This window comes from Buteo buteo, chromosome 3 (assembly GCF_964188355.1).
Source record: "Buteo buteo chromosome 3, bButBut1.hap1.1, whole genome shotgun sequence".
In the NCBI taxonomy this organism is placed as follows: Eukaryota; Metazoa; Chordata; class Aves; order Accipitriformes; family Accipitridae; genus Buteo; species Buteo buteo.
The window spans coordinates 36,322,537-36,336,850 of NC_134173.1; the positions used below are offsets into that span (position 1 = coordinate 36,322,537).

The 14,314-nt window shown below is 42.5% G+C and overlaps 1 protein-coding gene across 4 annotated transcripts in view; it reads left to right on the forward strand.

Annotated features, from left to right (window-relative positions):
* The window catches only part of LYN (LYN proto-oncogene, Src family tyrosine kinase), a 58,172-nt gene that overhangs the window by 42,149 nt on the left and 1,709 nt on the right, over positions 1–14,314 (forward strand). For all 4 annotated transcript variants that reach the window (XM_075023307.1, XM_075023309.1, XM_075023310.1 and 1 more), the window contains exons 11-12: positions 6,122–6,275; positions 9,105–9,236. In XM_075023307.1, coding sequence (XP_074879408.1) covers positions 6,122–6,275; positions 9,105–9,236 — 286 coding nt within the window. The remainder of the gene's footprint in view (positions 1–6,121; positions 6,276–9,104; positions 9,237–14,314) is intronic.

Genomic DNA, 14,314 nt, shown 5'->3' on the forward strand with positions numbered 1-14,314 from the left:
TCCCAGAGGTAATTTACCTAAAGAGCTCCCGATTCTTTCTTTCAGTGTTCTTGAAACCCTACTTGCTTCTGTTTGATGAGATCTGCTGAAAATGTACGACGCAAACTCAGTGAACTTTTTGCATGTCTAAACTCTTCCTGCTTCTTATGCAAATCCGTTATCTACCATGTAGCACACACAGGCATGGCGGCTGTGGTTAGGAAAATTATATCAGTTGTTACTGAACATACTCACGTCATACCTTTCAAACTGGTCAAAGCTTTGTCACAAAACCAGTCTTCCTTCTTTCCCATGCAGCACTGATACTTTCATTAATTCTTCTATGATCTACAATTTCTTTGGCAACTCTTATCACCTTCTTTCTGCCTTCTAAGGCTACAATGCCATTAAAATAACAATAAACATAGAATAAAAATGTTAGAGATTTTTGATGCAGTGTTTCAATCCCTCTCTCCCATCTGTTTTAAGAGGAGAGGGGAAAGTTCTAAGTCAGAATTCATTTTAACTCTTATTTGGCATTGGGAGGTTTCCACTGCAGTCTTGCCATATTCCTTTCCAGGTTTCTTTCATTTTTAATGATACCTTCTAACATTCCAGTGCATAATTACATACGTTACTTTAATAATCCTTTTTTCCCCCCTGTGGGTCTGCTTTGATTACATAGCTGTTTGACTGGAGCAAGAGGAATAGGTTTTTGCAGCCTTTCCTGACTTCACCTTTAGGATAAGCACTGCTGCAAACTGAAAATTGATGTTACACTAATATATCACTTGAAGATTAAAATGTGACTTTTTCTCAACAGTTTTCAGTTGCCTGATATAAAGGGTCTACACCCTCTTCATAGACAAATAGTCATGTGAAGATGAACTCTCTTTTTGAAAGCTCTGTGATCAAGGAGTGTATTTTATTTTATTATGCATTTGGACATTATTGAAAGGAACCTGGTTTTGGTTAATCCCAGACCAAAGACAGCCCTGTCCAGATCAATTAGATGTGTCTGCTTCAAACTTTTCAAGACTGCAGACTGTTTTTAGTGAGGCTGTTCCCTAGGAACTAAGAATTGCCAAATTGAAGGCAGTGTGAACCTCAGGAGGTGCTCCATTATTTCCTTTGCTTAAAATTCAGCAGCAGGATGCTCCCTCCCACCGTTAAGTGCTTTGCACTCATCTCCAGTCTGGTTTTCGGGCTGCTTTACCTGCTTTGGCAGGAGCATCCTGCCAAGCTGTGGGCCTGAGCACCCCGGGTGGGCAGCTGTGAGCAGCTGTGAGGCCACTGTCCCCCACCCGCCGAGCAAAGGACGAGGGATGCGGCCGGGATGTCCCATGCACAGCTGGACTCAGGGGCAGCACCCCAGCCCCAGCATGGCCCCAGGGAGCCGGCGCAGTGGTTCAGCTTCGCTTGCCTCGCAGGCAGCAGCCATACAGAGGGGAATTTTGAAGCTGCCTTTATTCACGAATCCCTGCCTTCTACTGTCTGTGGTTTCACGTGTAGTTTTATAGTACGGGTCGGATCCTGAAAAGAGTAAAAAAGCCCCATCTGCCAACATAAAGGGAAATCTTTTAAAAGTATACCTAAACCATCTCTAAGTAATTGTTTCTACATGATTTTGGTTTAAAATAGGGCAGGAGAGGATTGGAGAGGTTCTTAGACTAGTTGTTTTTCAGTATTTTGGAAATTGTAGGTCATGCCCTTCTGTTTTTTTCTCAGAGTTGACTTCATTTGTAACCAAAAAAAACTAGGCTCAACTTTAAATACTGACTCATTACTTATGTTTTTTCCCTGTTTTGTTTGCCTGCTTTGCAGGTAAGTGGGGATGTGTGAGTTTGGATTTCCTGACAGTTTTCACATGTCTCATAAACCACTCCTATCCACTTAAACTGTGCTAACCCAGTTCTTTCCCTTTTCCATCCTGTGTTCTTACTCCTTTGTAATTCATGTTAACCACGTGTGCATCCTTGGCCTTTCAGTAGAGACTGAAGCAAAGGCAGGTATTTAAAACTTCTCTGTAGCATTTGTATGTAGTCTTCTCCATCTGTTTGATGTGAATATTTTCCTTGGTCTTATCCTGTTACTAAGGCACCCCTACTTATACTTACTATTTGTAGCACTTTTTGGGGGTGGGCTCTCTGAATTCTGTCATATTGGGGTATTTTTTTATATGTTGTAATTTCTGACCATGTATGATTTGGCCAAATTTTTCTTATCAGGCACTGTCTCTACAACAAATATGATTTGCCCTTGCACTTATAATTGTTTTCTTGATGGTGTGGTTGTTCCTGAGATGTTTTTTTCCCATGAGGTTGCACCTGTCAGCCCTCCAGGTTTTTTAAAACTTGCTTTCCTGATCAAAAAAAACAACCTTCATATTTTGCCATTCTTTCATTTTCATTCCACTCTGTTTCATGATCCCTGCCATTTGGTTTTCTTTCTCAACATGATATAGCACATTATTGGTATGATGTAAAAACATCCTATCAGGTTGACCTTCAGCAAACCCACCTGGCCTCTTTAGTATTCCAATTCCACATTATTACATACAGCCTAGAAATGTGCAAGCAGAATCCATTACACTGTTGCCATAACCCACTCTCTGCGGGAAGAAACAGCATTGCAAACTATGTGTAAAACATGGCTTGTTTGAAATGACTCTTGCAAAAGAGGATCAGACCTTGGAATGGAAGTTGAAATTAAACATGCCTTTGAGTTGAAAAACGGAGCTATGAAGGAATCTAGAAGTTCTCTGGTTTTGTAGCAAAAAAAACCCCACCCAAAACACAACAAAAGCTGAATTTCACCTTCTGAAAAAAGGAAAAGCAGAGAACTGCCCATCCTTTGATGTGCTGTTTAACGTCAGCTGTGAGGTTTCACTGAGGAAATCTGTGAGTTGTGACCAAGTGCTTTTGCTTTTCAGAATGTGAGAGTAGAGTGTCCTCTCCTGAAACTCTGGTTTATTAGGTTCTCCCCTCCCTGCTTCAAAAACCTCTGCTGCTTTTGCTGCTTTCTCCAAACACCTTCAGAAGCTACAAAAAATGGGTCAGAAACTAGGGAACACGTGTTTTCAAAGCAACGCTGTTTGCTCCATGCTTTTGTTACTATTTTCTTTCAGGATTTTGAAAGAGTTTTATACCTATTTGTGAAATGACCCACAGGTGTTCCAGAAACTCAAGTAATTACCCTGTTTTACAGTTAGAAAGAGCAGAAACAGAGGAAAGAGCACTGCCAGCTGAAATGATGCCCCAAATGGGTGACAGAGCTGTCTGCAGAACTGCAGCTCCGAAGTCATTCCTTTCTTGCGTGACTCTTAGCTGAAGCTTTACAGGACAGAGGCTGTCTTGTGGAGTGATTTATTTCTTCCAGAACACTTTTCTTCTATTCTTACCCTGGGTTCCTAGTATTTAGAGATTTGTTGGTTGGTTGTTTTTAAAAGGATTTAACTTGGGTATTTCTAGAAGCGTGTCAGTAGTTCATTAAAGGTAAAGGGGAAACTGCTCCCTTCTTGGTAGTAATGCTTGTGCAGTATAGGCAGAATCCTCTCTTAAAGGCCACAAAACATATTCCAGAAGTCCAAATTAGCTTTCCCATCCTACTCCTGAGTAGTAGTTACATGTAGCTGAACAGTCTTGACAGGTACCAATGATCACTGAAAGAGGGGGGGAAAAGGCTTTAATTTTCTTTTGTTCCCATGAATTTCTCTACCTTTAACATATCATTTGGCAATGAAAACCCAGCAATTTATGATAAAGAGTTATCACATGGGCTCTGGCACCCATTCCCTTGATCAAAAAATCCTCTTTTTTTTTTTTTTCCCACAAGCAAATGTTTAACGTGACCAGATGTGTGAATTCAGTTTTCCAGTTGCTGTATTTCCCCTCCTTCTCCCATTCAAAATTCCTTGCCCATTATTCTTTTCCTACTCAGGAATTTTTTGCATGCCCAAATGCTTGCACGTACATGGCTTCTTTGACTTTCTCTGATTCACTGCAGTCAAAACCATTGTCCTGGAATTTCATGGAAATGTAGTTTGTATTTGCTGAAAGCATAATGAATCGTTTGATGTCACGTTCTTCATCTGTGACTAATCAGATGATGACTTCAGTGAGTCTCGCACAAATAAGAGCAAATAAAATGGTCTTTCCAATGGCTTTGCTTGGTTGGCCTTGGAAACTAAATATTGTCATCACAAAAGTCTTTTTTGTGACGTGGTTCTTCATTCCCCTCCAGCAGTTTGCCCGAATGTTAAATTTGTGCAGGGAAGTAGGAGAAAAGTTGATTCCTTTGTGCTGGTTGATGTATTTTTGGTGACATTAGTGGGCCTGACTGCATTTTGGTTGTATCTGCCTAGCTGGGTAGTCCAGTCTCAGCATTGATCTTACAGCAAAACCTTCCCTTTTATCTCTCACTCCTCCCCAAACCCAAGTAATGGCATGGGAGGAGAGAGAGGCAGAGTGGGCTCTGAATCAAATACGACTCTTCTATTTTGTCTGTAAGTCTCTAGTAAGACTCTCTTATAAGAGAGAATAAGGCAATTATTCACTAGTAGCTGCTTCCTTCATTATAAAACGTCTTACTTATTTCTAGAAAATGTGAAATGCAGGTGTTCTTCATTCTCTTCATCATCGGAGTTTCCTTCTGGTTTAGTGTGAGAACCCCCCTGCGTTGTACAAGGGCAGCGTAACGCCCTGCTCTGAAGAATATATTGGTTTGTAAGAGGAGGTTTGCAGTGGAGGGAGGTGGGAAGGCAAGTGGCTCTATTTTTCCATTGCCTAAACCGAAAAAGAGGAACGAAGACCATGTGGTTTTGTGTTGTAAGTGGTGGCAGTGTGTGCCTTTGCAGTTCCCCTTGGGGACTTTTTAAAAATGGATAAGCAGAAGCGATGTTAATGTTTTCTTAAAGTTTGGTCAGGTGCTCCTGCCTGCTTTACTGCATGGCTGAAATGAGCATCTCTGGTGCTGAGAAGGGATCCGTGCACTTGTCTTCTCCTGAGGTGGGGAGGAAAGAGCCCGTGTAAGAGTGTGCTGGGGACTGGCACTGGAGAAGGACCCTTACTGCTTTACTGCTGCTTCATTAGCAAATCTGAGAGCTTGTGCATTCTCCAGACCATATGGCCGAGAGCGAGCTGTCCATCACCCATCCACAGACATCCTGGAGAGGTACCTGTGGCACAGGTTGGACCGCAGGCCTTGCCTGGGAATGACCCATCACCACAGTCTCACAAGGAAGAGAAAAACTGACAGCTCACCAGCACTGGGTTTATTTTTCTGTTTTCCTAGCTCCTCTTAAACTTCTGGACAGAATATGATCTACATAGCAGTTTTATTGCTCTGAGTTTAGAAACTATTATTTCAGTTTCTTTTTTTCTGTCTGAAAAGTAAAATGTTTTTCTTCAGGGATGGGGGGGAAGGTAGTCTGGGCAAATACTGAAAAAATCATCCCCAGTGCATATTTTGAGGACGTTAGTCATCTTTAATTTGGTTTGGAAATTAATTTGGGCTGCTGAAATACAATTTAAATTTACGTATGATAGTATCTGAGAGCTGGCTGTTGCCAAACACTCCTCATGTATGAACAGGTACATGTTGTTGTAGAAGAAAATAAAGATAAAGTTGTTTGCCCTACCTTAGTAATTGTTTCCTGATTGTCCAGGTAAATAGAAAGTTATTGTTGTTTTTTTAACTCTCTCTGCACTGTTGCTTCATCAATCCATAAAAGAACTTCTGTATCTTGTTTAACTTATTGATTTCTTCCATTTTCTTAGTATTTGGAAAATAAACTGGTTAATAATTTGGGGAAGAGAACATTTTAGTAGAAGTCTTAGGAACATTTTAAGATTTTGTTTCAGGAAGTGTCTCTAATACATATCTCTAATCCTGCCAGCTGTTATTCACCCAAACAATTCTTTTGAAGCTGCTACTGTAAATATAGTTTTGCAGGACTGGATTACACATAGGTTTTCCATGGCAGTCACCATTTCCTTCTTTCCATCTAAAAAATGCTCTGAAGATAGTGGTAATGAATAAATGGAGGCAGCTTTGCTGATACCTTGAAAGAACAGAGAGCTCAGGCCTGCTGATGGTATTGTGTGGCGTTGAAATATCAAAACAGTTGTTTCTTTGGTTACAGATTGCAGAAGGGATGGCATATATAGAAAGAAAAAATTATATCCACCGAGATTTGAGAGCAGCCAATGTTCTGGTTTCGGACTTACTGATGTGCAAAATCGCTGATTTTGGACTAGCGAGAGTCATTGAAGACAACGAATATACAGCAAGGGAAGGTATGTATTTTTATTTTTGTCTTTAAAACTTCTGCCTCTGGGAGGCAGTGAGGCTATATCTAATAATAATATAGTCACTAAGGACAGAAAATGCCATGATAACTTCCTAGAGGCAGCGTTCTAATACCAACAACTTTAAAATAGAATAAGGAAACAAATAACCTTTCTGTGTTCCCCAGGCTTTTTGAAAAGTTTATTTTAAATAAATTTGAAGAACGAAGACAATTGAGACTACTTAACTGCACGCAAGTTTTTCTGAAGTGAACAAATTAATTGCACAGGCACAGCTTCCATCTCACTGAATTAAATGCCAAGAAAATATGGTATTTTCTCTTCACATCCTTCAATGCCATAGGCACCTCCTTTCACTTAGGGAAAGGAAGGAGCCCTAGGGGTTGTAGTTGCAGGTAACAAGAAAACCTTTAGCAGAACCACTCATCTTTTGAAGCTGCTTTAGAACCTGCAGCATTGATCTGCATGTTCAGCAGCATTGCTGCTATGTGTAGGGACACCGGAGGGCTGGGTCATGTCCCTGTTCAGCACACGGATGGGAGGTAACGTCGCAGCAGGGTCAGGACTGGCAAGAGGGGAAATCATGCTATTAAAGATATTTGTCTGGGGTTTGCCATGTGTGTTTTGCTAATGTTGTCAAGGATCCTTTCAAGAAGTGCGTAGTCAGTTTGCTGCAGTGAAAAGTTTTTATTTATGGCTCTGTGCACAGATTGCATTAGGGTAACTTTTTGGAGCAGGTTTGTTGGCTGGCTTTCCCCCCTCTCATTTTAAAGACAGTACATCATATTTTCACACAGTCTGGATGGAAAGTGTGATAATGTAGGACAGGAGTGGAAGAACTAAAGTATGAGGAAGGAAGAGAAGAATGCACTACGGTTGAGATTAAAGGAAGATGAGCTATTCAGCAGTCACTGGGTAACAGTAGTTCATTCAGTAGATCACAGGGAAGGGTCTGATTAACCAGTTTTCAGAGGTACAGAATGCATATCTGTGGTTTTTAGCTAGCTCTGGACATTGTATATTGATTAAATGAACTTTTCAGGTTAAAAATTCTTTATGCTGAGTTTCTTTGATGTGTTTTCTGCCATTCAGAAAAGTTTCCTAGCTTACCTGGTATTTTGTGCCAGAATGATAGAGCAGGCTAAAAAGGGCATAGAGAGAATCTGCTTGTATTACTCTTCGTTGTCTGAAGAGCTGATGTAATATTCCCCAACAAAGGCTGCTTGAACTTTTCTTATTTAAGTGCAAGGAGTTTGCTTTTATATGGGATTTTCTGGAATCAGTTAATTAGACATGAAAGACAGTATTTTAGGATATGACTTTTTAAGATGTGACTTGATACTGCTTTTGCATCTATGGCTGAATGTGAAATGCGTTAAAGCGTATGTTGAAGCTAGACTGACTTTCTTTAAAATAGGAAAACTTAAAGTCTTGCAAAGTTCCAGGTGGTGGGAATTGTAAGATTGTTGCCTCACCACTGGGCAGAAGGGAAATTGGTGACTATAATTTGTGATGGGTTGACTCTGGCTGGACGCCAGGTGCCCACCAAAGCCGTTCTATCACTCCCCCATCCTCAGCTGGACAGGGGAGAGAAAAATATAACAAAAACTTGCGGGTCGAGGTAAGGACAGGAGAGATCATTCACTAATTACCGTCACGGGCAAAACAGACTCAGCTTAGGGAAAATTAGCTCAATTTATTACAAATCAGCCAGAGTAAGGTAATGAGAAATAAAACGAAATCTCAGAACACCTTCCCACCACCCCTCCCTTCTTCCCGGGCACAACTTCACTCCCGGATTTCTCCACCAAGCCCCCCCCCAGCGGCACAAGGGGGACAGGGATGGGGTTTACGGTCATCACACGTTATTTTCTGCCGCTTCACCTCCTCAGGGTGAGGGCTGATCACGCTCTTCCCCCGCTCCAGCGTGGGGTCCCACCCACGGGGTCAGTCCTCCACGAACTTCTCCAACGTGGGCCATTCCCACGGGCTGCAGCTCTTCACGAACTGCTCCAGCATGGGTCCTTTCCACGGTGTGCAGTCCTTCAGGAGCACACTGCTCCAGCGCGGGTCCCCCACGGGGTCACAGCCTCCTTGGGGAACCCACCTGCTCCGGCGTGGGGTCCTCCACGGGCTGCAGGTGGAGATCTGCTCCACCGTGGACCTCCCTGGACTGCAGGGGGACAGCCTGCCTCACCAGGGTCTTCCCCACGGGCTGCAGGGGAATCTTCACTCCGGCGCCTGGAGCATCTCCTGCCCCTCCTTCTTCACTGACCTTGGTGTCCGCAGGCTTGTTTCTCTTACATGTTCTCACTCCTCTCTCCAGCGGCTGTTTCTCACTCTCCCAACTTTTTTCCTTCTTAAAAATGTTATCACAGAGGCGTTACCACTATCACTGATTGGCTCGGCCTTGGCCGGCGGCAGGTCCGTCTCAGAGCCGACTGGTATGGGCTCGCTCTCTCTCGAACACAGGGGAAGCTTCCAGCAGCTTCTTACGGAAGCCACCCCTGTAACCCCCCTCGCTACCAAAACCTTGCCACATAAAACCAATACAAATTTTAGCAAAAATTCACCATACCTAAGAGTCAAAAGGTGCGATCTAACTTTCGCCATCTTATTTGCACCTCTGACACAGAACACGCAGTGTGGCAACATGCAACTTGCAGCACATCTCTGCTGATAACTCTTGGACAGAAGGAGTTGCTGGTAACTTTGCTAATTTAGGGGTATCATAGGCAGGTTGTTTAAGACCTTTTTAGTGACTTGATATGGAGTGTTTAAATTTGCCTTTGACTGATTGAGACTACTTTTTTTTAGGTGCAAAATTCCCTATTAAATGGACAGCACCAGAGGCAATTAACTATGGATCTTTCACTATTAAATCTGATGTGTGGTCATTTGGGATTCTCCTGTATGAAATCGTTACATATGGAAAGATTCCTTATCCAGGTATGTGCATGTGTTTATACCGTTACTCTGTTTTTGGTGTTAAAAAGCAAAGAAAATACGCAGGGAAAGAGCTGGCGTCTGACAGTAGTGACAGCAGTGATATGGAAAATGTCTTGTAGGTAATGTTATTGCTTTGAAAACATATAGTCACCGTATGTGTCAATCACGTGCCTCTCTGGGGTAAATTTTAGCAAACAGACTAATGGCACCATGAACACATAGTCGTTTTTATATATTTGAAAGGTGTTGCAACTGCAGCAAATGCTGCATTGTCACAGATCCCAGCTTTACAGTCAGCAACACAGTCCCATAGCGAGGATGCGGTGCTACAAGTTCTAATGGTGCTGGGTAAGCTGCTGGAGTTTTTAATATTGTAACATGTGAAAGTACTAAGAAAGCATGTTTTCACAAGCAAATAGGCTGTAATAATTTGTCAGTGTTAGCTAATCTAAACAAATATGGAAGCAGACCCTAAAGCAGTGCTGTCATACCGCTAGGAATATTTACTCTTCGTTGTTCCATTCAGTTCAGGTATGAGACCATAGAGCAGTACATCAATTATGGCTGCATTAGGTAGCTGTGGTTATGTGCTTCATGTTTCCTTTTTTCCCTCTGTTAAACAAAATACATATTAATGTTTCTAGCACACAGAGATGAAGGGTATTTTTATGCACGCAAAATTGTCACGTCTCAGGCATAGCTGATTAACTCCGGGCAGTAGACTGCATTCATTTAAGCTTACTGAGGTTATGGAAAAATTGACCTAAATTCTCTTATCTTGTGGGCAAATGGGGAAAGTACAGCCACGTTCACCTGTACTGCACATCTCATAGATGGAATAACTTCTGAGAAGAACCCTTAGGATCCTGCAGTTTACAGGCAGTAAAGGGAGAGCAGATATTTCATCAAAGCAAAGCTTTCCCAGTGCTTCCAGTGCAGCAGCTCTTGCTGTTTAAACAGTGAAAATGTTTACACCACCACTTACCAAGCAGCTGGAATTCTGCATCCTGAACTGCCAGAGACAAAGGGACAGACCCGAGTCCCTGAAATGACAGTAGGCTCAACACCTCCGGGCACAGGGAGACCGGACCTCCCACGAGACTCGGGCAGCGGGGAAGGGGTGATGGCAGCCAACTTTACACTATGTTATGGAAGAACATATCAACTTTCCATACAAGAGGTAGAGCCAAACCAGACATTCTCATTGCTCGGTAAGGCTCCGGTCCAGGAAAGCACTTAAGCTCAAGAGTAGCCCCCTTAAACTTCAAGAGGTGATAGGGCTGCTTGCACAGCTAAGTGTTTAAACATATGCTCTGGGTTGGTTTTTTAGGTAAGGGCTCTAAAATATGTGACTGAGTAGCACATCCTCCCAAAGCTTTTCTAAACACTGCTCATGTCCCCAGGAAGGATCAGATGGGAGTTGTGTGCAGCTGAGTAATGCACAGTCCTTCTCACGGTTGGGATACTTTTTTTTCCCCGTTAGCATGTGCTTATGTATCCTGATGCTGCGCTGGGCTCACAAGGTTATTTCTGGATGCCTTGAAAATTGTCCTTCCCTGAGCAAACCTATGAGCTCACCTGGAAACCAGCACTACAAAAAATACAAAACCCAATCCAATACTTCATTCTGCAGCTAAGTCTGCTCTCTCTTTAGCTCCATAAAACATATCATATTTTTATTTTAAGAACAAAATCAATCTGTACAGCAGACACAGTGCTGCTGTACTACTGTGGGAAAATATCTCTTCAAGGGGAAGTCTGGGCAATATTTTTTTAAATATGGGAGTATTTTTATGAGCACCATAAATAGGCCATACACTGTGCATTCATTTGTCAACCAGCAATTAAAGGCGGAAGCCTCCTGGCTGCATATGGGAAGATTTTAATAGTTTGCAGGCATTGCTTGCATTAAATTGGAAGAGGGATATATGTCTATTTTAAATAGAAGTATAAATTGAAATAGCCTGTTACATTGAAAGTTGATACTGAAGAATCAGAAGGGCAGCAAAATAAATGGGTGACCAATTCACTTTACCTGAAGAGATGTGACAGCTTTGGGCAAATTACCCCAGCATGGCAAGAGTAACCTGGTGATAGGTTGTAACCAGCAGCCACTGGAGAGAAACGGTAAATTGATTTTTCAGTTCTAATGGGAATGCTTCAAAACATTATTTTCAATTATTAACCAGCTCCAGCAACTAGGGAGTATTCAGGGTAAAGCTGCATATGAAACAGTTTGAGTTGAAACTGGAAAGTAGTTAATACCTGTAAAGAAAATCTAGGTGGGCAACTTGGTAAGAAGCATTTCCAGCCAAGAAATTTGGAGCTTTTCTGATCTTTGTTCTTAAATTCCAACAGCTGTTTCTCTTCCTAAGAAACTCAAAGCAATTAGTGGGACTATAGTTTCAGGAACTACCTCTGAAATATAAAAAAGTATCTGAATCTCTGGTCAAATGAGTTGAAATCGTTGTTAAAACTAATTTCCAGGTGATTATATAGTATGTCAAACACTGGCAACATCCATACATGCATTCCAATTATGTCCGCTGGTCTTTACAAGATAGGCCACTTTCTATACAGTGGGATTCTTCCTCCATACCACTGTGTTCACATAATTTCCTGGGCTCTAACGCAAGGAAATATGTCTTTATCTGTGAAACTTCACAGGTATTACAGCATAAATTAACAGACATGCACCAAACCTTTAGAGCTAATGTCCTTTGCTAGCATTTAAGAGGGTGTAACAAACACGTGGGATATATTTCTTTTATTGATTAGGATGTAGCTACGGTGAGACAGGTAATTCTCTAGCCACAAAAAAATAAAAACAAAAATTAAAAAAAAGGGAAATGTTAAACAAGTAGCTATTTTGAGAATACTGCTTAGACTGTGGGGTAGACAGGTAAGCCTTTTTGTTTTAAATAAAACCCCAAACATGTGCAAGTATGTTCATGATGTATTTATTATGGAATACTGATAAAGGTATTTTCCTTTTTGTCTTGTGAACTTAGAGGGCTATTTAACAGATAGTTTTCCAGCAGGTTAGCTGAAACACAGGCTTTGTCCTTGGCATTCAGAATGTAACCATCAGCCCTGCAGACACTAGATCTAAGCACTTCCTGTACTCCACAGTACTTAAACTCACAGAATCAGCCCCGTTCTGCACAAAAGCCCAGTAGCAGCAGTCTCATGTAGCAAGCCGACAGTTACCTAAGACTTTGCATAGCGTGAATAACTATTTTACTGCATACATTGTATACAATCCATTTCTTTAAGCTCAAGCAGTCAGATCACTGTTGTTTATAAAATGCTTTATTGACTTTCTTCCTATATTTATTTTGTCTTTATATAGCAGTGATTCCTTATTCTGTGACAACATGCCATTCCACTGCTGCCTTCAAAATACTTTTTTTTTCTACACACATGTGCAGTATTGGCTCAGGGAAACTTCACTCCTTCTTCCAAAGAGGAGCTAAAAATACAAAAGATGTTCCCAAAGTAAGCACTCTGATCCAGACTCAGATTACATGGCTGATGGTATTTCTAGAATAGGTTAAAGCCAAAAGGCTTGAACTGAAGTCAGCTATATGAACGATAGTCATCTTGAATAATCAAAGTAATTCTAACAGATAAAGTTGTCATTTGGTTGTAACTCACATGTGTCCTTACCTGCCAAGTGGCTTAAATCATAGCTTTAGTAGTCAAGATAACACGTACCAAGATCCGCACAGTCTGCAGCAACAGAGCTGCACAGTCACCAAGTCCTTGGGGGAGCACCGCGTCTGCATCTCCACTGCCGACCTTGCTCGGAGCAGGACCCGTCCTGCCTCCTCTCAGCAGAGTGCAGCTGCTCTCCCCGCACCGCTGGGGAACTGGTGTATGCAGGAGCAGGGAATGTCACGCGTGCATCCGACCAGAGGCCGAGTTGCCTGAGAAAACCATGAGAAACTGTAGTCTTAGGCAGAACTGCGCCATGTGGAGCATTGAGCCTGAGGAGCGGCCAGCGGCTGTGGGGTCTGGAAGGGCCTTCTCAAAAGGGAAAGTCTTCACTGGTGGTACCAAATATCTAGGCTGAAGCACAGGTGCTTCCTGCATGCCCAGTCATCAGAAGAAACGGCATTCATTAGAGTACAGAAAGCTTAGAGTCTGTGTCCTGGAGAAGGTAATCCTGGCACAATTACTCCACTGGGCTGTGTAAGATTTACAGAGGAAGGGACAAGATGAAAAGGCAGGTTTCTGGGTAGGAAGTGGTGAGCCTTTTTGTTGGCCCTGGCATAGCTGACCTTCTGAGAGTAGGTGTCGAAATAGTTCTGTGAACCAATCTCTCAAGGATTTAAAAAGGGGGGTGGGGGGAGAGAGGAGGAGGATGGTGTCCAGGACAGGCCCTTCTCATGTGACGTTAGTTGGCATGAGAGGCTCAGGATGCAGTTCTGGTAGTTACAGTTCTTATCCTCTGAAAGAAAACCGTATCAGGGAAACAAAGCAAAGCTCAGCACAGCTGGCAAGATGGTTTTGCACAACAGGCATAGGATGAGGAAGAAGGGAAGGGAAATTGCCTGTTACAAGTAATGATATCACGAGTGTCTGTGTCCAGTACCTTGCAATCGGCAGCACTTGCACAAAAGCTGATGTATAAGAAAATCTGAAACTGTATTGCTACACTGGGCAGGGTGACTGGCAGCATGGTCAATCAGGTAGGCTGCTCTCTGTCTCAGCATGGATGGGGTCTACAGCAAGCATGCTAGAAGCCCTGCAGCTAGAGACAAAGGCTGATGCCAGGGTGGGCTTTTGCTGTGAATCTCAACACTGCTGGAAGCAGAACAAATGGTGGCAGGACTGGTCAGAGGAGCAGAATTCAGCTGGTTCTGGAGACAAGAATTATGATCTCTCCCACAGTCTTGTTAGACTTGGCGCTAAAGAGGTCACTATGCTCAACTGGGGAAACGGTAATCCTCCCCCCAGGATTTCCAGAGCAAGACCCTAGGTGCTGGTGTACACTTGTTTATTGAACTCATATTAGTAGCTACCTTTAATAAGTAGCAATAATCTTGTATGCTTCGGTGAAGATCTTTAGAGTG